The 21453-nt window shown below is 60.6% G+C and overlaps 10 protein-coding genes across 10 annotated transcripts; 5 read left to right on the top strand and 5 right to left on the bottom strand.

The window, feature by feature from the left end:
• Positions 1-170: 170 nt before the first annotated feature.
• Positions 171-5156, top strand: SDRG_01787 (hypothetical protein). Its single transcript, XM_008607337.1, has 15 exons — positions 171-305; positions 359-592; positions 636-838; positions 891-1037; positions 1079-1177; positions 1222-1395; positions 1444-1804; positions 1856-1921; positions 1970-2571; positions 2615-2738; positions 2790-3763; positions 3811-4170; positions 4214-4684; positions 4725-4821; positions 4865-5156. Exons 1-15 carry the CDS (start codon positions 203-205, stop codon positions 5017-5019), a joined length of 4170 nt encoding a protein of 1389 aa, XP_008605559.1. The 5' UTR covers positions 171-202; the 3' UTR covers positions 5020-5156.
• A 159-nt stretch (positions 5157-5315) lies between these two features.
• SDRG_01788 (hypothetical protein) lies at positions 5316-6069 on the top strand. The gene is made up of 3 exons (XM_008607338.1): positions 5316-5434; positions 5481-5839; positions 5890-6069. The coding sequence occupies exons 1-3, from the start codon at positions 5329-5331 to the stop codon at positions 6019-6021; spliced, it is 597 nt and encodes a 198-aa protein (XP_008605560.1). The 5' UTR covers positions 5316-5328; the 3' UTR covers positions 6022-6069.
• A 16-nt stretch (positions 6070-6085) lies between these two features.
• On the bottom strand, positions 6086-7506 carry SDRG_01789 (hypothetical protein; the record flags this gene model as incomplete). The annotated part of the gene is made up of 5 exons (XM_008607339.1): positions 6086-6278; positions 6329-6608; positions 6661-6723; positions 6771-6945; positions 7006-7506. 5 exons carry the CDS (start codon positions 7504-7506, stop codon positions 6086-6088), a joined length of 1212 nt encoding a protein of 403 aa, XP_008605561.1.
• A 201-nt stretch (positions 7507-7707) lies between these two features.
• On the top strand, positions 7708-9076 carry SDRG_01790 (hypothetical protein). The gene has a single exon (XM_008607340.1). It carries the CDS (start codon positions 7798-7800, stop codon positions 8758-8760), a length of 963 nt encoding a protein of 320 aa, XP_008605562.1. The 5' UTR covers positions 7708-7797; the 3' UTR covers positions 8761-9076.
• On the bottom strand, positions 8941-12969 carry SDRG_01791 (hypothetical protein). The gene has a single exon (XM_008607341.1). It carries the CDS (start codon positions 12936-12938, stop codon positions 9027-9029), a length of 3912 nt encoding a protein of 1303 aa, XP_008605563.1. The 5' UTR covers positions 12939-12969; the 3' UTR covers positions 8941-9026.
• A 672-nt stretch (positions 12970-13641) lies between these two features.
• On the bottom strand, positions 13642-14780 carry SDRG_01792 (hypothetical protein). Its single transcript, XM_008607342.1, has one exon. It carries the CDS (start codon positions 14765-14767, stop codon positions 13709-13711), a length of 1059 nt encoding a protein of 352 aa, XP_008605564.1. The 5' UTR covers positions 14768-14780; the 3' UTR covers positions 13642-13708.
• Positions 14781-14883: 103 nt separating this feature from the next.
• Positions 14884-15956, top strand: SDRG_01793 (hypothetical protein; the record flags this gene model as incomplete). Its single annotated transcript, XM_008607343.1, has 5 exons — positions 14884-15134; positions 15181-15433; positions 15484-15668; positions 15710-15779; positions 15825-15956. The coding sequence occupies 5 exons, from the start codon at positions 14884-14886 to the stop codon at positions 15954-15956; spliced, it is 891 nt and encodes a 296-aa protein (XP_008605565.1).
• Positions 15957-16005: 49 nt separating this feature from the next.
• On the bottom strand, positions 16006-17232 carry SDRG_01794 (hypothetical protein; the record flags this gene model as incomplete). Its single annotated transcript, XM_008607344.1, has 4 exons — positions 16006-16086; positions 16135-16362; positions 16413-16563; positions 16613-17232. 4 exons carry the CDS (start codon positions 17230-17232, stop codon positions 16006-16008), a joined length of 1080 nt encoding a protein of 359 aa, XP_008605566.1.
• Positions 17233-17397: 165 nt separating this feature from the next.
• SDRG_01795 (hypothetical protein) lies at positions 17398-18854 on the top strand. The gene is made up of 5 exons (XM_008607345.1): positions 17398-17499; positions 17542-17625; positions 17678-17757; positions 17814-18495; positions 18544-18854. Exons 1-5 carry the CDS (start codon positions 17404-17406, stop codon positions 18748-18750), a joined length of 1149 nt encoding a protein of 382 aa, XP_008605567.1. The 5' UTR covers positions 17398-17403; the 3' UTR covers positions 18751-18854.
• Positions 18776-21372, bottom strand: SDRG_01796 (hypothetical protein; the record flags this gene model as incomplete). Its single annotated transcript, XM_008607346.1, has 8 exons — positions 18776-19102; positions 19146-19475; positions 19526-19605; positions 19658-19883; positions 19932-20448; positions 20497-20819; positions 20866-20959; positions 21002-21372. The coding sequence occupies 8 exons, from the start codon at positions 21370-21372 to the stop codon at positions 18776-18778; spliced, it is 2268 nt and encodes a 755-aa protein (XP_008605568.1).
• Between the last annotated feature and the right edge of the window lie 81 nt (positions 21373-21453).

Genomic DNA, 21453 nt, shown 5'->3' on the forward strand with positions numbered 1-21453 from the left:
CAGCTGCCGAGAGTAAAAGACTACCACAGGCAAGAGAGCAAGCGACTGCGTTCATGGCCGCAATTGGCAGCTGTGTGCAGTGGACGTACAGGCACATTGCCACAGATTGAGACACATTGGATAATGTTTGTGGGAAAGATTTCGGCACCTGGCCGACTTGCAGTTTGTATCGGCCGCCAAAGATCTTATTTCGCGGAAGAGCATGAAGCGCCTCTTCAAGCTTCCGTCCAAGTACCATGGCGTCGGGCCCGTGACCTTTGCGTGGCAGCCCAAGGGCAACTTCCTGGCGACGGCAGGCAAGAACGGTACCATGACCTCCTATGGGCGCTCGAGGTGGATGATGCGCATGATGGCGTAGGCTTGGTGCACATCATTGACCGACAAGGCGTCCAGTACGATGAGATCGGCCTCGATATGTCGACGCCGGTCGTTGCGCTCGAGTGGGACCGCGACGGCAACACGCTTGCGATCCTCCAGTCGGGCAATGGCCTCATCCCGCTCTGGGACCTCTCGACGCGCTCGACGTCCAACATTGACACCAACATGAAGGACCCGTCGTTCATCAAGTGGTCGTCGTCCGGCATCCAGCTCGGTAGGCGCCTCTATCATAGCATGCGTTGCGAGCCTATATGTAGCAATCGGGACGGCGAAAGGCAACCTCGTGCTCTACAACAAGTCGACGCGCAAGCTCGTCCCGATCCTCGGCAAACACTCCAAGAAGATCACCTGCGGCGTCTGGAACAGCGAGGACCTCCTCGTGCTTGGCGCCGAAGACAAGATGGTGACGATTAGCAACGCTGCTGGCGACACGGTCCAGCAGCGCGAGCTCAAGTACGCAGTACGTCACTTCTCGTATTTGCTCTTTGGTTTGAGCATCGTGCGATGCATAGCCCGTCGAATGCAAGTTTGGCCGGCAGAAAGGCGACCCTGGCGGCGCCAAGGCGCCCGAGAACATCGTAGCAATCAACGTCTCCAAGTCGCTCATTCTGCTCAACCTCAACGACCCGGACAACCCGATCGAGCTCACGTTCCAGAGTGTACCACCTACGACGTTTAGGGTTGCATTGACGGGTTGTAGCACTATGGCACGATCAAGTCGTTCGACTGGTTCAGCGGCGGCTACCTCATGCTCGCCTTCTCGGAAGGCTTTGTCATTTGCATTTCGACGCAGATCGAAGTCCGTTGTCGTTGCCCTCATGGTCGTCATGCGATGCGTCGTAGGAGATCGGCGAAGAGCTCTTCTCGGGCCGCTTCTTCTCGGAGCGCACGTACGCCGTGTGCTACTCGGCGGCGCTCAACCGCGTCGCGATGAGCGGCGAGTCGGGCATCAAAGTCATCGACCTCGGCAACTACACCGAGATCAAGGGCGACGCTGTCAAGCTCTCGGACGCCGAGGTTGCGCCGATATGGACATTGACAGGCCTTGACGACAGTGACGGCTAGGACAACGAGGCCAACCTCATGAGCTTTACATCGGACGGCCAGATCCTCACGGTGGCAACCCAAGGCGGCATCGTGCAGACGTTCCTCGCGCGGATCGTCAACATCTTTGACCACGTCGGCAACTACGTCGTCTACCTGAGCTCGCTGCGGGAGCTCACGATCATCGACACGCTTGGGCGCGCGAGTCCGATCAACATCCAAGTGTCCATCGAGCCTTCGTTCATTGCGATTGGACCGCGCCACGTCGCTGTCGGCATGAACAACCGCGTGTACTTTTACCGCTGCGACGGCTCGAGCCGCGATGCGCTCGTCAACGAGCAGCAGTACCTCGGGCGCGTCACGAGCGTCAAGCTCAACCGCGGTGCGTCACGGTCTCGTCCGAACCCGGTATCTAGATGTTGGGTGCCATTAGAGTACGCGGCCGTGCTCAGCGATGGCAAAGTGCTGTTGCACCCGATCGAGCCCACGTCGTCCCACGGTGCGGAAGGAGCTCGTGTGCGTCTTTGGAGCCTATCGCTGGTACTAGGCGCCGAGCAGTCCAAGACGTTTCCCGAGACGCACGGACGCGACGAGTCGCTCCAAGAGATCAGCTCGATCGCGCTCACAAAGGACTTTTTCATCTTTGCGACCGCGAATGGCAACGGCACGATCCAGTTCTTCTACCTCCAAGAGTGGAAGCTGCTCGAGGGCTGCTGCTACAGGCACGACGAAGGCATTGGCATCGTGCACATTGCACCCAACACGCCCGGCACCAAGATCGTCTTCATGGACTCGCGCCGCCGCGGCTACATGCTCAACGCGACCAACCGCGAGGCGATCTCGATCCCGAGCATGCCGAGCGCCACGAGTGCGATTCTCTGGGACACGATGGATCCGACCGTGTTTGTCGCAGTCGAAACTAGCGACTTCTCCGTCTTCATGCACTCGGAGCTCACGGTCAACGGCCCGGAAGTCACGCAGCTCGGCACGATGGACATTGACAACAACGGCGAGTATGTCATGTCGCCAGCGACGACCAAGATTCCGTCGGGGCATGCAGCGATCCTCTTTTGCGACGGGAACCTCACGTGCCAGCAGCCGGGTGGACAGCTCATGACGGTCGTGGCGGGCACCCACGACGCCCTCCAAGTACGTGTGCATGGGATCTTTCAAGGCTCAGTTCTGTCGGTAGAAGGGCACGGTGCGCGACTCGGACAAGGCCATTTTCAAGCAAACGCTTGCCTTGTGCCGCATGACCAACGCATGGAAGGCAGCGGTGGCGATCGAAAGCCGCGAGTACTGGCTCGCCCTCGCCAGTACACAACAAACAGAATTTGCCAACCAGTGTTTTCACATGGGCTTTGTAGGCCGAGCGATGCATACGCTGGATATTTCGCTCTCCAAACGCGTGTACCGGCAGCTGGGCGACGCCGGCATGGTCCTCGGGCTCGATCGCATCGAGCATGTCGAAGACAAGAACCTCCTCGCCGGCCACGTGTCGATGCTATTTGGCCAGTATGATCAAGCTCAAAAACTGTTTTTGGCGTCCTGCGACCCGATGGCCGCCCTCTCGATGCAGCGCTACTTGCTGCAGTGGGACCAAGCGCTCTTGCTCGCCGACTCGCTCGCAGTGCACCTCGTGCCCGAGCTCAGTGCGTCGTACGCTGCGCAGCTCGAGTTCAAGGGGGACTTTGACGGCGCGCTCAAAATGTACGAGCACGCGTGCAATGCGATGGACCCGCTCGGAACGCCCGTCGTCGCTTCCGAGAAGATCCAGGCCCAGTGCATGGCCGGCCTTGCGCGCTGCACGTTGCGGCTCGGCGACCTCCGCCGCGGCATCCGGCTCATCTCGGACCTCAACGACGTGGTGCTGAGCAACGAAGGCGCGCTCATCCTCGAGGGCCTCAAGCAGTTCTCGGACGCGGCCGCCTTGTACGAGAAGGGCCAGCAGTTTGAGAAGGCAGCGCAGATTTACATTCAGATGAAGCAGCTCGGCAAGGCCGCCCCGCTCATGGCCAAGGTCACAGTACCCAAAGTCCACGCGCAGTTTGCCAAGGCGAAAGAAGCGGTGGGCGAGTTCAGTGCTGCGTCCGACGCATACGAAGCCGCGAACGACATGGACAACGTGGTGCGCATCCAGCTGGAGCACTTGAACAGCCCCGAGCGGGCGTTTGCGATTGTGAAAGCGACCAAGTCCTCGGAAGGCGCGTCGGTGGTCGCCAAGCACTGCGTCGACACGGGCAACTACGCGGCCGCGATCGACTTTCTCCTCATGGCCAACCGCGAAGAAGAGGCGTTCCAGCTTGCGCAGCAGCACAACGAGATCGACGCGTTCACTCAAGTACCTCGTGTGGCAACTTGAGCGCGTTCCCATGACTCGCTATGTAGATCATCGGAGAGGCCATCTCGGCGGATCGCGCGCTCAAGATTGCGCAGCACTACGAGCAGACGCAGGCGTACGCGAGGGCGGGCGAGTACTACCAAGTGTGCGGCAACTACCACAAGGCCCTTCGGCTCTTCCTCCAGTGCGGCGAGTCAGAGCTTGGCAAAGCCATCGACGTCGTCGGGAAGGCGCGCAACGACATGCTCACGCATACGCTCATCGACTTCCTCATGGGCGACACGGACGGGATCCCCAAGGACCCGAACTACATCTTTCGTCTGTACATGGCCCTCGGCAACTACGCGCAAGCGGCGAAAACCGCCATCATCATTGCGCGCCAAGAGCAAGAGCTCGGCAACTACAAGGTCCGTCGCTGCATACGACCAGGCTGCGGATGTATATGCGTAGGTCGCCCACGATGTGCTCGTGGAGACGCACCGGCAGCTGCTCTTGCACAAGATCCACGTCAACCAAGATTTGCGCAACTCGCTCACGCTGCTCCACAGCTACGTTGTCGTCAAGAAGCTCGTCAAGCGCGGCGACCACGTCGCCGCCGCCAAGATGCTTCTCCGCGTAGCGAAGAGCATCTCCAAGTTCCCAACCCACGTGTCCAACATTTTGATCTCGGTCGTCATCGAGTGCCAGCGCGCGGGCCTCAAGGGCAGCAGCTACGAGTACGCGACGATGCTCATGCGCCCCGAGCACCGCAATTCGATCGAGAAGGAGATCAAGCGCAAGATCGAGGCCATCGTGCGTCGGCCCAACAAGGAGCAGCCGCCGGACAACGCGACGCCGTGCCCCTTTTGCGCGCACCCGGTCATTGACGTCGATCTGGACTGCAGCCAGTGCAAGAACTGGATCCCGTACTGCGCCGTGACGGTACGACCAGATCGCCGTTTTTGTGCTCATTCGGGATTAGGGCTACCACATGGTCAAGGCCGACTGGAGCGTGTGTCCCCACTGCCAGTTCCCCGCCCTCTACTCGCACTTTACAGCGCACCTCCAAGCCGAGCCGGGTACGCTTCGCGATGGTCAAGTGGTGTTGAATGGAGCCGATAGCGTGCCCGATGTGCGACAAAGAGCTCCAGCCCGACGACATCCACCGAGTCCAAGAGAACGACGTCAAGCTCTCGACGATCGAACTGCAAGCGCCCGAGCCGACGACCGACAAGAAGGTCGCAAAGGACACCAAGCAAGGCGACCTCTTTGCCTAGTCCTGTGCATCCAATCTACATCCCATTTGGCATCACACAGCGTATGGTTTTCGCACTGTAGGACAACCTGTGCACAAAAGGTCGCGGTGGAACGATCTATCTATCTATATATCTATCTATCTATCTATCTATCTATCTATCTATCTATCTATCTATCTATCTATCTATCTATCTATCTATCTATCTATCTATCTACTAGTATCCAACAATCGAGGATATTGGGATAGCGAATTCCGTGTCACTGAACTGGGCGGTCATGTGTCACTGGACTGTGCGGTCGCTGATTGGTGGATTGGCATTTGGTGACGGATGGAGAACGTCTTGAAGGACATGGTGTCGTCGGGCGCGGGCGACGACGTGGCGCAGGCGCAGTTCGCCAAGGCCGAGGAGATGCGCGCGCAGTCGCTCGCCAAATGTAGTCGCTTTGAATGCGCTTCTCGCGGCCTCTCACGTATCCGTAGGCTCCAAGGTGCAGTTCCTCGTCGAGATCATGGACCGCATGGGCTGCAAGATCGACCCAAAGACGTTCTTCAAGAGCCAGCACTGCAACGGCAACATCAACGGCGGCTTTAGCCTCAACGAAGACGGGTCGCCGTCGGTCGTGCTCTGCCAGAACCACATCCAGGACCAAGAGTGGATGGACCGCACGGTCGCCCACGAGCTCATCCACGCGTTTGACCACTGCCGCGCCAACATCAACTGGGAGCGCGACTGCGACCAGCACGCGTGCAGCGAGATCCGCGCGGCCGCGCTCAGCGGCGACTGCGACTGGAAATTCGAGGTCATGCGCGGCCACTTTTCGATTCCCAAGCAGCACCAGGTACGGACCTTCGGTTCTTAGTTTCTTAGTTTCTGAGAGAGACGCGGTAGGAGTGCGTGCGTCGCCGGGCCGTGCTCTCGCTGCAGTACAACCCCATGTGCCAGGGCAAGGAGGACAAGTGCGTCGAGAAGGTCTTTGAGACGTGCTATAAGGACACGCTGCCGTTCCCGGAAATGCCATAAGATGTAATATCGACGACAAATGCAACAGGAAACGACAATATTGTGGCCATTGACGCACGCGGGACTAGTTGTAGTAGCTCTGGCGCTTGCGGCGAAAGAGCTTAAAGTACGGCGACCGGAAGAGCTGCGAGAGAATGCACGTCGAGAACCACGTCGTCACGAGGAGGCAGACGCTGCTTTGGCTCGAAAAGTATGGGAACGCCGAGAGCTTCTCGTAGAGCGGCGCCATGAGCTGTCCAAAGACGCTCACAATGTACCTAGAGACAAGATAGAGAGATATGGACACGAAGCATCCATATCGTCGTACAAATTGTGCGACGCATGGTACACGGCGCTCGACCAAATCGCGTGGCTTGTCTTGCCTTGGATCCAGCACATGGTCATGCGAGCGCCGATGAGGACGAGCGTGAAGAGAACGAGCACGCTCACGAGCTCATACGACGGCGCCTCGACGATAGCGTAGCCCGACCCGGTCGGAATCCAGTTGAAGTACTCGGCAATGATGAGCGGCCAGTGCCAGAGCGCCCAAACGACACCGGTCGCGATGGATGCAAGGAACGCGCTGTGGCCGCAAATGATCTCGAGCGCTAGCATATTACAAAGTAAGGACGACGCTCGAGGGCAGAGGACGACGACGACCTGGGTACAAGGCGCCACTCCAGCCGATCTCTTGCGCGACGGCGAGGAGGAGCCAACTGCACCCTACGTAAACACCGCGTTCGCATGCAACGACGCGATCATCGAGGTACCCATTGCGCGGCCGCCAAACGCGATGCCAACGTCGTAGCGCGGTGGCGGGATCGGGTCCCAAAAGACACCGGCAAGGACGACGTAAAACACGTAAAAGACGAGCCCGCCATCCATGGCGTCGGGGTTGCCAAAGCTAAAGACCGTCTCGGCGCGCTCGACGAACGCGCGGTTGAACTAGGAACATGGCTGCCGCGAGGTCTGCAGTAGAACCAAGAAGACGTTGGCGGCACGTACCGGGTTGACCATCCGCGTCGCGGTCGTGAGCGTGTAGGCTGCAATTTGGCAAAAGAGCGGAATGCAGTAGCTCAAGACGAGAAGCCGCACCATGGACGACCGCGGGTAGCATGCAAAGAGGTCGCGCCATTGCGGCACTTCCCACATAGGCGCGCCGCCCTCGCCGAGGTGGGCAAACACGATGCGACGGAGCGCCATGGCGGCCACAGCCGGAGAAACGAGCCAGATGAGGTGGCATACTGTACTGCAAGCTATGGGCAGCGAGAAGAGACCGCAGAGCACGAGACCCGTGAGCGAAAGCGTCGAGACGCAGAAGAGAGAGACGAGGAACGCGTGGACGCCGTCTTGGTAGGCGCAGACAACCTCGGGCGCAAAGAAGTTGCTCAGCGGCCCCGAGCTTCGAAGGTGGGCCTGGGGCTGTAGTAGCGGGTAATACTCCTCCCAGATGTTGCTGCCGCGGGCCTTGGGCTTGGCCGTGGCGTCGAGGCTTGCGGCCGCCATGCTGCAAGATCCCAAATCACACAAGCGGTGTATCCGGATACGCTACCTTGAAGGCTCCGGTCTTGGATATGGACCATATTGATCCATATCGTGAAATCGGCGATCAATATATTGCTCGAAGATGGCGCGGATGCCGCGACGGCCGAACGCGGCTGCGCGTGCACCCAGCATTTCCTTCGAGAGACGACGGCGCGCTGGCACTTCGACCCACGACAAAGCTACTCCCACTCGTGTCTGGCTTCCCTCCTGGCTTTCTGATATTCGCCATGGGTAGCGCGCTCAAGTTCCAATATGAATCATCATCCCAAAGATATTATTGCAATCTTCCCGCGAAACCTGCTGGCAGCGCGGGCAAGGCCGAACGCAACAGCATGCGACATCGCAGACGCCCTCATCCCAGCATCCACCGCCTATCCGCCAGTGCATGCGACGAGGTCGGCCGCGCCGCAGCGCTTGCGGTGGGAGGATTGTATATTCGACCGACTTCAATATAGTGTCTCCAATCGTCGCCTCGCGGTCATTACGGCGGCCTGTCAAGCGCCGCCGTCGTGCATCGGTCGTTGGCGCCACGCTGACCGTACGTTGCCGTACATTGGGCGGAGCGACGCGTGCCACTCTCGGCGCTCGAAGACTCAGCGCCCTTCTTCGCGTCGCGCCGCAGACGGTCGGTGCGGACAGCAGCAACGACGAGGCCCTTGGCTCTGCGTAGCGGCCAAAGACGCGGCGGGATCCGGGAATTTTCGCCGCGCGGATCTTCTGGCCGCGTGCACGGCCACGCGTGCAAGACACTTGGGTACCGTTCTGCCACCAAGCGCTGCGATCGCACTACACGTCTCTCTTGCATGGGTTCAGACCGGCACGTACATGCTCCACACGCAACTCCGCGCGGCGCTGCGTCTCGAACAATACCACGCCCGCCGCTTCCGCGAGCTCTACGAGGCCGCGCTCGTCCATGTCCACGTGCTCGAAGCCCGCGCGGCGTGCTTTGAACGCGCGCAGCAGTGCCGTTGGTACAGCGACCCGCTATACGTACAAGCGCCCCGCCTGCACAGTACGATGCACGATGGGCTGCCGTGGCACTACGCAGCGCGCCACGACGCGCGGGCGACGCCGACCGCCTCGCTGCGACCCGCGCGCCTTCTCTTCAAGGAGCTCGCGCGGATGCCCGTACGTTTGTACCGACGGCGCGCTGCGGCCCGCGCCCAACGGCTCTACTTCCAGGAGCTTGTCGGGCTCCTGCTCGCGTTTGAATAGCTGACTATCACATTTCGCCCAAGTTAACCTAGCCCTAGCCCTGGCCCTAGCCCTAGCCCTGGTTAGCGCGCGATGGACAGCGCCGTGCGGTGTCGAGTTGATATTGCAGTGATGACGAGAGAATGGCGCTGCTTTGTGGTCGCTTGCATATGCGTCGTCGTCTTTGCTGACGGAACCAACTTGACACAAAAAACTGCAAATTGCAGTGGGGCGCGTGTTAAATAATACTAAAATACGTAAAAACTAGAAAAATGACTAATAATACTCTAGGGCGACAGCAACGACGAGGTCGGCGAGCCCGTCGGCGTGGTTTGCGCGAGGACCTTGTCGAGGTACCCGCCTTCTTGGCAGAGCTCGTAAAAGATGCCGCGGCCGAGCGCGATGAGGTCGTTTGGGCTGTCGCACTGCGCGATGCGGCCTTGGTCAAAGACCAAAATGCGGTCGCAGTCGAGGACCGTGTCGAGGCGGTGCGCGATCGTGAGCACCGTCGAGTTGGCAAACTCGGTGCGAATGACGCGCTGGAGGAGGACATCGGTCGCGTGGTCGATCGCCGCCGTCGCTTCGTCCATGACGACGACCTTGGCTTGCCGAAGGAGGGCGCGGGCCATGCACAGCATTTGGCGCTCGCCAACACTAAAGTTCTCGCCGTTCTCTTCGACGGTCGAGTCGAGGCCGTCGGCGCGCGCGATGCGGTCGCGCATGTGCACCTTGGCGAGCGCGGACCAGAGGTCGGCGTCGACAAACTCCTCAAACGGGTCGAGGTACTGGCGGAGCGAGCCTTTGAAGAGCACAGGGTTTTGCGGAATGATAGCCAGCCGGCTGCGCAGCGTGCGGACGCCAATGGTGGCGAGATCGACGCCGTCAATCTCAATCTTGCCGGACGCAAGCTCGGCGATGCGGAAGAGCGCCATGGTCAGACTCGACTTGCCCGCGCCCGTGCGCCCGACGATGCCGACCTTTTCGCCGGCGCGGATCGAGACGCTCACTTGCTTGAGCACGAGCGGGTCGTACGACTTGTAGCGGAAGCTGACGTTCTGGATGCTAATCGCTCCGTGCTCGGGCCACGCTTTTGGCACTGCGCCTGGAATCACGCGCGGCGGCTCGGTGGGCACGCTGCAATACTCTGCAATGCGCTCGGGGCCGACCATCGCCGTCTCGACTTGGGCGCCGATCGAGACAATGTACTCGAGCGACGGCAGCATGTTGAACGTGTAGTTGAGGACGAGGCCGATGAGGCCGGGCGAGAGCATGCCCCGGAGGTACACGAGCGAAATCGACACAAAGAGCACGAGGTGCGCCGAGAGCAGCTGCACGCGGAGGATGAACCACTGCGTCATGACCTGGCTCGCAAACGTCGCGCTGTTGGCGGCGTCGACGTTGGCCTGGTGCGTCGACTGGAACCGGTCCATGTGCTTTTGGCCAAAGGCACGGATGACGAGCGCGCCGTCAATGCACTCGGAAATGAGATTCAGCATCGGCGACTTGGTGGTCTTGGCGACACGCTCCATCTCGCGGGCCGGCGTCACGTAGCTGCGCGCGAGCTGCACGTAAATGTAAACGAGCGGCAAGAGCAGAATGCCCGCGGCCTTGATGACGAGCACGGTCGTCGTGAGCTGCACCAAGACAGAGAAGATGACGCCAGTGAGCGGATCCAGCAGCATCGGCAGTTGGACGTCGACCGTGTTCATGTCGTTCGAGAACCGGTTGAGGACGCGGCCGAGCGGCGTCGTATCGAAAAACTGCATCGGCGCCTGCAGCAGCGACAACGTCATCTTGTCAAAGAGCGCGCGCGACGCGCGGAGACCGCCAACAAAGATGCTGACCGTGCGCAGCGTGCACATGAGGATGCCGCCAAGCGCTAGACCGGCGTACGTCCAGAGGTACACATGCGAGTCGGCGGTCGATGGCGCTGAGCTCCACGCGCCCAGCATGAGGTCGCCGGCCACCTGCATCGTCTGTCCGACGAGGAGAAGAACCGCCCAGCATAGTAGGACCTTGACGCCGCCAATCGCGCGCACGTAGGACGCAAACACCTTGGTCGAGACACGGCCTTTCGAGCGCATTTCTTGGAAAATGAGCTGACCGGTCGGCGAGCTCTCTTCTTCGTACGCGTACGGCGGGTAGGCGGGCATCGGCAGCGGCGACGGCTCGTCTTCGTGCCCGTCCGAGGCGTCGCTCGAGCAGCGAGAGAAGACGAGCTGCTGCAAAAGCGGGCTCGGGAGCTCCTTCTGCACCGGCGTGTTGGTAAGGACGCCGTGCTTGGTGACCTCGATCGTGCGGTCAATGAGCTTGGACGAGATGATCTCGGGGCAGTGGGTCACGAGCAGAATCGTCTTCTTGGCCAAGAGACCGAGAATGCACTTGGTGAAAATATCGTTCTGGACGATCGCGTCGACGGCCGACAAGGGCGCGTCCAAAAGAAAGATGTCGGCGTCGCTATAGCACGCTCGCGCCAGCGCAATGCGCGCCTTCTGGCCGCCAGAGACGTTGATGCCCTTTTGGCCAATTTCCGTGCGGTCGCCGGCCGGCAGCAGCGCCACGTCCTTGGTCAGCGCGCAGGCGTCGAGGACGGCCTGGTACTTCTTCCGGTCGTAGCGGCGGCCAAAGAGGATGTTGTCGCGGATCGACGAGTTTTGGATCCACGCCTGCTGCGAAAAGTACGCAACGTCGCCGCCCCGGTACACTAGACTACCGTCGGCCTTGTGCATCTCGCCCAGCAGCGCCGCGATGAGCGACGACTTGCCCGCGCCGACGACGCCGTGGATCACGACAAGCTCGCCTTTCGCAATAGAAAGATCGACGTTGGCAAAGAGGGGCGGCGTCTCGGCCGTCCACGCAAACGTGCCGTGGGCGATGACAATGTCGTACGCCGCATACGCCTTGGCGGCGTCGGGGTGCGTCGCCGGCGTCATGACTTCAGCGGCGTCCTTCTCGTGGAGGTCGAGGAACTCACGTATCCGCCGCGTGGCGACGAGTGCCTGCATGAGGTTGGCGATGACTTGGGGCAGCGCCATCATCGGGAACCGGAGCATGCTAAAGAGGCTCAGCGCCGTAAAGACCTTGGCGGCCGACAGCGTCTTGTGCATCACGAGCGTGTACGTGCCAAGCGATGCGATCGTGACGACGATCGGGGCCGCGAGGAGGAGACCGACCCAGACCGACTGCAGGCGAAAGACACTGCGGAGCGCGCCGAGCTCGGCTTCGCGATCGCCCGAGACCTTGTCGTAGAACTTCTCCTCCCACGCGTTGAGCTTGAGGATCTGCATCGCGCCAAAGATCTCGCCGACCGACTTCATGCGCGCGTCCTTGAGCTCCATGAGGCGCCGGAACACCGAGCGCTGGGTTGTCGCGAGGCAGTTGTTGGTGACGAGGACAACGCCAATGACGCCAGCACCGACAAACGCCGCGTACCCGATCACGCGGTGGAGCATGTACAGGATCGCAATCGTCTGGAGTGGGAAGAGCCAGAGCTGGTTGGCGCCGACGGAGAAGTTGATGATGGCTTGGACGTCGGTCGAAAACATGTTGGCGATTTCGCCCGAGCTCTTCTCTCGGCGGGCGCTCGCGTCCAGTACGAGCGCCTTCTGGAAGAGAAGGTGCTGCAGCGCCGACGTCACATCGAGCGCAATGCGCTGCGTCTCGAAACTCACGCGCGCGCTCAGAATGGCCTGGACCACCTTGACAATGTAGAGCGCGCCGACGACAAAGAGGACGTCGGCCATCGCAAAGGCGCCGGCGTCGGCGCTCGCGGCCGAGACGATCTCGTGCAGCACGTACGGCGCGTAGAGCGTGCAGCCGACGACGAGCACCTGGATGGCGCCAATGGCGGCAAAGCGCCGCCCGTGGAGCGATAGGATCGTACGCAAGATCGAGTGCGAGCTCCGCAAGCTGCGCTCGAAGCGGCGGCTCACACGCTTGCAGACATGCGACGGCTCGAGCGGCCAGACGTCGGCCATGTCGAGCTGCCGCTCGTTCCCGAGCGCGAGCAGCGGCGAGGTCCATAAATAGAGCGCGCGCGAGAGGTGCGACGCGTGTGTGCGCGGGTGGAGGTCGGGTTTGCGCTCGTGGCCGAGCGAGACCGCCGAGTAGGACGGCGGCACCGGCGGCATAACAACGAGGGGTGGGCGATTGAAGAATGCCATGCGGAGCACATGCTGCCCGCGGGCGTTCCGAGACATGCTGTGAGCTACCCATGTGAGTGCCTCCGCCATGCGGTCGCAAAGTCTTGTCCCACGCGCGCCGTCGACTCGGTACATGGCGTGGATACAGCGCCAGGTCAAACCGTACAACGTCCATTCCCGTACGTACCGTCCAACGTGGCACCCAATCGCATGCGCTTGTCGGTGTCAACACGGCCTGTCGACACCGCGGACGGGGGAAACAAGCTGTACGATGTACGAGCAATGTACGGAAGATTCATGTTGCCCTTTCTGCGAGATCGCAAGAAGATCGCCGGCCAAATCTTCAAACGCCAAATGTGCATGACGTAGCAGCGTCTTCGGCGCCTTTGCCACGGCCGCCGTGCGAGCGCGTCGTCGACGGCCTGACGAAGGCTGCCTGCGGTGCAAGTTGAACATGGCAAGACCACGTGTCCCACATCAATCAAAACGCACTCTGGGATCAGAGCTGCTATCTCTGGGAGGGTGTATGGAGCAAGGCAACGAGTGGCTTCAAGGTGCTTCCTAAAGTTGAGCCGATGCGCCGTACGATGTACCTGTCGTAGCGTAGTACCCGTCGGCAGTAGCAGTGGCGCGTGCTAAGATGAAGCACCTACGGTAGTGCGCGGACGAAGAGTCGGTGGCTTCGCTGCGACGTCCGGAGGCACCTGTGGCGATTGCATGACTTGGTAGAGTACGTGGTGCAACGGTGCGATCAAGAGCCCAACAACGGCGAACGCCACTGAAGTGATGTTCGATGTGTCATTGTATACCAGACACGACTCTACTCTTTACACAGTGATAGCCGAGTCTTCGTGCTGGACGTCTTGGATCTCGAACAAACGGATCTTCTCGGCCATGCTACCGTCAGGGTACACGGCCGCGACGCGCGACACGTCGTCGGGACTATCGAGGAGGCGCCGCACCGAGAGACCGGCGTGTCCAAGAAGCCGGAAGAGCATGTCGTCGGACGCGGAGCTTCGCGTTTGGTGCGACAGCAGCATGAGTCGGTTCTTTTTACTGCGCCCTGGCGTCAGTGGCCAGCGCAAGAGCCGCTCAATGGTTGCAACCAGGGCGGGAATCAATGTCTCAACCCACACAATGTCCGAACCCAGGATCACGTCGGCCGCGTCGAGCTGCAACGACGACGGGAAGTCGCGATGGAACCAGTCGAGCTCTGCAGCGCGCGTTGTTTGGGTCGGGTGCAAGGCGCGCAACCGCTCCTTATTGAGTGCAATGTTGTGGTTGGTATTGGCCAGCGTGTACGCAAGGTCGGTCAGGAGCACATCATCGGCACCGCAAAAGGCCGCGGCGAGCCCGACGAGCCCGGTGCCAGCACCGAGCTCAATGACGCGGCGCCCAGCGACGCTGTGGGGGCTACCTCGCGGCTGCTGCTCGAGGTACTTGGCCAAGACCACCGAGCCATCCCAGATCGTCAAACCCGTGCCTTGGCCCGTGTTGCCGACCTCATCAATGAGCACGGGCTCTCCGTGGATCGTCATCTCGCCCTTGTCGAATGCAAAGTTGAAGCCGCGACTCGCGATCGCAGCGACCGCGCCCGATGGCCGGCGCGGGAAAAGGATACGCGCATGGGTCTTGACTTGCGCGGCGGATGTCAATGGTACAAAGGTGTTGGCGCTGGCGTCGAAAATGGTCATGGGCGTGGCGTCGCCGGCCGCTGACGGCGGCAAGAGAGCGTGGATGGCCGACGTGATGGCTTCGATCGAGGCATCTTTCGGCACGCGCACGCGCTGGTGGCCGTCAAAGTAGCCATCAGCTTCGACAATCAAGACGTTCATGGAGAACACGCGAGTCGTGAGGCAGACGAGCAAGAAGGTCGCTAGTCGCATGTACTAGTAGCAATTGAAAAGCGCACCTATCTCGCGAGATAGCATTGGGTGCGCTTTTCGTACGCCAATCAGCGTTGGCGAGGATCGCATCCAGCCCAGACAACGTGCGAATTTGAATGGAGGCAAGCGGGAAGACGACCGAAGCGGCGCCGACGGCCGTGCTGCCAGTGGCCGCCCCGGCGCCGGCAATCGAGACGAGCACGCCGACGCCCACTGCTGCGCCCGCCGAGGCAGAGCCGGCGCAAAAGCTCGTGGGCAAGAAGCGCCGCCGTGAGCGAAAGCAAGCGCTCAAGAAGTCGCAGCTCTGCCGCCACTTTGACAAGCCGACGGGCTGCCCGTTCCCGGACTGCGTCTACGCCCACGGCTTGTACGCGGATACATACATGCGCTCAAGCTCACAATACGCGGGATAGGGACGAGATCCAGGACGGCGGCGCCATCACGGTCTCGGCCCAGCGCAAGCTCCTGCGCGAACAGGGCGAGCAGCGCCAAAACGAAAAGTTCATCTTGAGCACAAAGGACGCCAAGGACGCGCCGGTCGCCGAGTACGTGGCGCGCACGGGCTCGATGGTCGACCGCTACTACACGCGCTTGTATGCGTCCGACGTGCTGGAGAAGCCCAACGAGGACCAGTTTGTCAACATGCACTCGAACCGCCTCTGCGTCGTACGGCCCGTCTTTGTCCCATGCACTATCCTCACTCGCGCGACTACTAGCTGGGCATTGCGCCGGGCCACGCGATCTTCAAGGACAACCTCACGGTGACCAAAGTTGAGTTTGAGCAGTCCGTGCTCGACAACAAGGTCTCGGGAAAGAAGAAGAAGGGCGGCGTGTGGTTCAACCCGCAGTCGATCGTCTGCCGCATCGTGTGCGCCAACGACGTGACGTACAGCATCCGCAGGTAGGTCCCCCACCACAAGCCCGCTTCATGCTCGGAGCTAGCTGCATCCGCGGTGCCCTTATCGAGTTCAACGAGCGCCTACTCGAGACGCCCGAGCTCGTCACGCGCAAGGTAGCATCATTCTCGTGCGTCTTCGTGATGTACATGCTAACGTAGCCGTTCACGGAAGGCTTCCTCGCCATCGTGCGCCCCAAGCCCGTCGAAGTGGCCGAGATCCAAGCGTCGCTGCTCAAGCACGCCGACTACGTGGCGCTCCGCGGCTTCACCGACCCCAAAGTGTTTCAGTAATACAGTGCGGTATCTGCATTCATACGACGCAGCCTTACAGCGGGTGGGCTTACGTGGGCTTGCGAATCACTGCGTCCAGCATCGTGCGCATGAAGCGCGTGAGCTCGCTTCGGGAAAAGCTCAGATCCTCCTGTAAATGAGGTGAGTCGACGCATGGGAATACAAAGAGAAAACATACGAGGAGGTAGGCCGGCGCGGTGGCGTCGGCTTGGCGCTTGTGGTACGCGACCTCTTCCGGCGACGGCAGGTAGTCAATCTGCTTGCGCGGGTTGGCCGGAATCGCGAGCTCAAAGGCAAACTGCTGCGCTCGGAGCGAGTCGGTGACGCGGCAAGCGACTTCCTGCACATCGCCGTCCTTCTTGAGCGTCATGTGCATGCTCGTGACCAGCTCGTACATGCGCAGCAGCTACGTGGGCGGCGTTTGTTGGATGTAGAATAAATATGTCCAGTATGCACCTTGTTGGTGTGCGCGAGCTTGGCGTGCATCTCGGAGACTGACGCGTTGGCCGACAACGCGGGCTGCTCAGCCTGCGTTTCCTCAAGCTGCAGCCGCAAGGACGTGTTTTCCGCTCGCAGTTGGTCGAACTTTTGCTTGAGGTCAGCGAATCTACGAGCAAGATGCGTGAGCCTTTGGCTGCATCGGCGTGGGAACCGACTCGCTCGATGATGCCGACTTGGCGTCTTGCTTGGACTTGGCGCGCTCGAGGTCTTCGCGCATGCGCTCGTACTTGTCGAGCTTCTTTGTGAGGTTGGCAATCTCCTGCTTCATCTTGGACGCGGCCTTGTCGTGGGCATCGGCCTCGGCTTTGGCGAGCTTGCGCGACTCTTCCAGCAGCTTCTCTGGCTCTGTTTGCCGCAGGCTCGAAAGCTCTGCATAGTCGCGCCGCAGCTTCTTCAAAGCAGTCTTGCTGTCCTTGTCGCCGTCCAGGGACAAAAGAACCTCCTCGACCGCAGAGGCAAATGAATCGGGCGACTTGGGCGACTTGGGCGACGCCTTCGGCCGCTTCTCGGGCTTCTTCGCGACAGCATCTGCCTTCTTCGCAGGCTCAGCCTTCTTGGACTCGATCGCTTCGAGCGGGCGCTTCTTCTTGCTGGGCACCGGGTCCAGCGCCGCAGCTGGCGCCTTGGCCTTGGCAGACGGCTTGGCCTTCTTGGCCTCGAGCTTCTTCAACGGGCGCTGATCGTCGCTCTCATCGCTCGAGGACCCATACGTCTTGGCGGGCGTCTCCCACTCGCCATAATGGATGGCCGCCTTCTCCTTGGTCGCCCGTGCCATCGCCGTCGGTCCCAAACACGTTCAAGACACTTCAGGACCTGCATTTTTATTCAGATGGAACTTGACATTTGTATGCTGGAATTGTATTTCCGTCGCGTTGACTAGGAATTCCGGATAAATTAAAGACGTATGCGGAGTGCACGTGACTGGCCGCATTTTGAATCGCGCCAAATGAGCGAGGAAGCATCCATCTTGCTCGGCCTGCCTGCCAAGGACGTCGCCGTCGACGACACATGCCCCTACACGGCCAAGCTGGGAGGCCTGCCGGTATGCGTGCCTAGCCCGACCTCGATAAGACGCAGCGTCTAGGCGTACTACGACCCGGCGACCGCGGTGCCATACGAAGATCTCGTGTGCCCGCGCTGCCAGCACCAGCTCTACCTCGTCGCCCAGGTGTGTGAACGCCAACGCACTCTCTACCTGCAACGTAGCATGCGTTGGCTAGGTGTATGCACCCGTGACGACGGATCGCACGCTCTACATCTTTGGCTGCAACTCGATCAAGTGCACGACGACGACCAACAGGTACTTCAGTCCTCATGATCTTGCTCCATATCAAAAGTATGTGCATCCAATCTTAGCTGGCGCGTGCTTCGATACGAGTCCAAGGTGGCTGAAGAGGTAGTCCCGGACGCCATGCCGCCGCCCGCTCCAGCCGCAACGCCGGGCTGGGGCGACGACGATGATGACGACGATGACGATTGGGGTGACGTGAGCACGTCTGCATGGGGCACTCCGGCCGCGGTGGCTACAACGACTGTGGATCTCGAGGCCCTCCTTGACGCGCGCGACTCGGCCATGACGACGAAGGTCGCTACGACGATTGCCAAGCCCAAAGCGACAACGACGGCGACGACCGCTGCCAGCGCGCGCCCGCACTTTCCCGCCATTTCGCTCCATGTTGAAGGCGAGCCCGAGTCGGCGGGGGCCGAGCGCTACCAGCATGAGACGCAACTTCTCAACGCGTACCTGGCCGAAGAGGAAAAGGAGAACGCAACCGAGGTCGCGCGGCTCAAGACGATCCTCAAGGCCAAGACCGACGTCGTGGCGTCCAGTGGCGGCGGCGAGAGCGAGTCGGTGGAAGCGTACGAGCGCACGCCCTTGCGCGAGAAGCTCTTTCTCCGCTTCCAGAAGCGCATGAAGCGAGCGCCGACGCAGTGTCTGCGGTACCACTACGGCGGCGACCCGCTCTGGTCGTCGCCACCCCCCAAGATCGACGTGCCAGCATGTCCCTGTGGCGCGTCCCGCGTCTTTGAGCTCCAGGTAAACCCAGCCTATCTTGGACACTCGCCCTTTCTCATGCGACTGTAGCTTGTGCCGACGACCAACTACTTTTTGAACGTTGAGAAATACGCCCACGAGACACAACCGGAAGGCGCGGGCCTTGTGCTGGGCGGCGGCATGGACTGGCAAACGGTGCTTGTCTGGTCATGCCCCGACAGCTGCGCGCGCAGCCAAGAAGAGTTTGTGTTCGTGCAGCCCGTCACGGACGCCTCGACGAAACCCCAGCACGACTAAGAACACATCTTGTGGCGCTATGCTCTTAGCAGCGTTCAAAGATCTTGTAGAGGTTGTTCAGGCTCGCAATCGGGCGCAGAATGCCATTGTCGTGGAGTTGGTGCGGGGGCTCAAACTGCGTCGTCTTGAGCGCTGGGTAGATGACGTGCTTGAGCACGTGCGCCGCCTTCTCGTTCGAGGCCTCGGGGTACGCCATGTCGCTGTACCACAGCGCGAGCGTCGTGCACACGCCTTCAAAACACGCTTCTTCTTCGTCCCAAGGGACGTCTTGGAGCTGCAAAATAAACTCGGGCAGCGCATGCATGGATGGCTCGTGACCGGGCAAAACGACAGGAATGCGCGCCAGCAAGCCCTACGTTCACTCGTCTCCATGTGGCCAAGTCGTTGTGTCGTACCTCGGGCGTAAAGTGTACGCCCAAGTACTCGGCCAGCATCGGCGCCTTGTCGAGCAGCGTCGTTTGAATCGTGCGGGCAATGGCGTCTTTGGGGCCGTCGGCCTCAGTGTACAGATTCTGCGGATTCTCGAGCGCGCAGAGGACGAGATCGAAAATCGGGAGCGGCTCGTGCAGCGTGATGGTCGAGAAGGACCCAAACTGACGCACAATGTGCTGGTACATGAGCGCCATGGCCACGGCGCCATGCCGAACAATGTATAGCTTTTCCAAGTGCTGGATCACGGAGTAGTGGTCGTCGACGAGCCCAACAAACGTGTGTTCGCGAAAGAGCTATCGGTCACGAACGTTATCAGACGCTCGGTAGTTGGAGGCTTGCGTACCTTGGTCAAGCTGCGATCACAGCGCGCACGAATCTGGTCCTTGAGGTTCATGATACTCGTCAAGCTCTGCGGATCCACATCTACATCGTATGTACGCTGGAGACTTGTTGTGTGAGCGCCGAACGGACGTACCCTCGTCGTCGTCATCATGCTCAAGTTCGCCGTCGGCCGTGCTTGGCGTGTCTTGGCTGGCCCGCCGCGGTGTCGGTGGCAGAATTTCGCTCTCGTCCAAGGTCGAGTCCAAGTCGAGGGTGACGTTGGCGTCATCTTCATCGTCCGCGTGGAACGACGTGTCTGACACAAGGAATTGGTCCATCGTCGTCGCTTGGTGGTCGGTGCGCACGAGCCGCTGTGGTGCCTACGCCATACCGATGCGATCCGTGCACTTGATACACTGATATTGTACCTTGGCGGCAACGTACGTTTTGGCTTTGGCTTTGGTCAAGCTCACATGCACCAGCGGCGACGTCTCGTCCAGTGGTCGTTTCTTCGCCTTGCGCTGCGGGGTCGCCTGGTCGTCGGAAGACGCGTCATCGTCATTGTCTTCGTCGTCGGCCGCGCTGTCTTGGGAAAAGAGCGCGCTGGACGGCGCCACGACCCGGCGCGTCACCAAGTGCGACGTGAGCATCGATGCGATGGGCTGCACCGCAAAGACGCGCGACTCGTTCCCGCCGCGGAGCAGTGCGTCGGCGTAGTCCGCGATCGCCTGCACCAGCGTTTCTTCATGCAGGAAATGCACCTCGCGCTTGGTCGGATGGACGTTGACATCGACGTTCATGGGCGGAATCGTCATGGCCAAGTACACGAACGGATGGCTGTGCTTGGGAAGGTACTGCGCGTAGACGTGCTCGATGGCCCGGCGGAGCGTCGGGCACTCGACAAGCCGGTTGTTGATGAAGAGGATGAACGTGGCCTTCTTTGTGCTACGTGGACAACGTTCAAACTCTCACATCATGCAGGTCGACGTCTACTTGTAGTTGGCGTTGGTGATGTAGCCAATTGCCGTCACTGGCTTGTCGTTGCCGACGGGCGTTGCCTCGGTGAACGCGACTGGAATGACCTCGCTTGCAATGGACGGACCGAAAATGGCCTTGATCACGTCTACTTGGCTCGTCCCTTGCGAGATGTTGACGTCGCAAGTGACTTCGCGGTGCTTCTTGCAGACAAAGCCCTTGCCTTGGCTCGCGTAATGCAAGGCGTAGCGCTGGACGACGTCGAGGATGCGCTGGTACTGCTCCGAGACGTTCTTGAGCGCTTGCTTGCGCGTTGTGAGGTTGTAAAACATGTCTTCCACCTACACGAGGTCACTCGACGTCCATGCTGACGCCCATGCATCCTACGAGGATCTGTGTCCCGGTCTTGCCAGCGCAGGGCACGGGGGCTGTCGGACCACCCGGGACCTTGGGCACGAGGACGCCGTCGCGGTAGTGCGCACTGCATTGCAATCAGATCTTGGAGCTCAGAAATAAGGTGTACCGGTACGCGCAGGGCTGGTCGTTCGTCTTGGACGTGATCGTGACGTGCGCGACGTGGGAGACGCTCGAGAGCGCTTCGCCGCGGAAACCATAAGAGGAAATCTCGCGCAGGTCCTCGAACGACCGGAGCTTGCTCGTCGTGAAGCGCTCGCAGACAATGTCGAGGTCCTCGCGTGCAATGCCGCAGCCGTCGTCTGTGATCTGCAGCAGCTTGAGCCCGCCGGCGCCGGCGACGACCGATATCTGGCGCGCGCCAGCGTCCAGGCTGTTCTCAAGCAGCTCCTTGAGCGCGTTCGCGGGCCGATGGACGACCTCGCCGGCTGCGATCTTGTCGACGACCGCTTGCTCCAGCCGCTCGATCCGGCGCGCCATGCTGGGGCCACTTGAATCCAAAACAAAGTGTTATCTAGTGTTATGTATGAAATAGTGTTCTCTTGAATGCTGTTTCGACAA

Source organism: Saprolegnia diclina, assembly GCF_000281045.1.
Source record: "Saprolegnia diclina VS20 unplaced genomic scaffold supercont1.4, whole genome shotgun sequence".
Taxonomy (NCBI): domain Eukaryota; phylum Oomycota; class Saprolegniomycetes; order Saprolegniales; family Saprolegniaceae; genus Saprolegnia; species Saprolegnia diclina.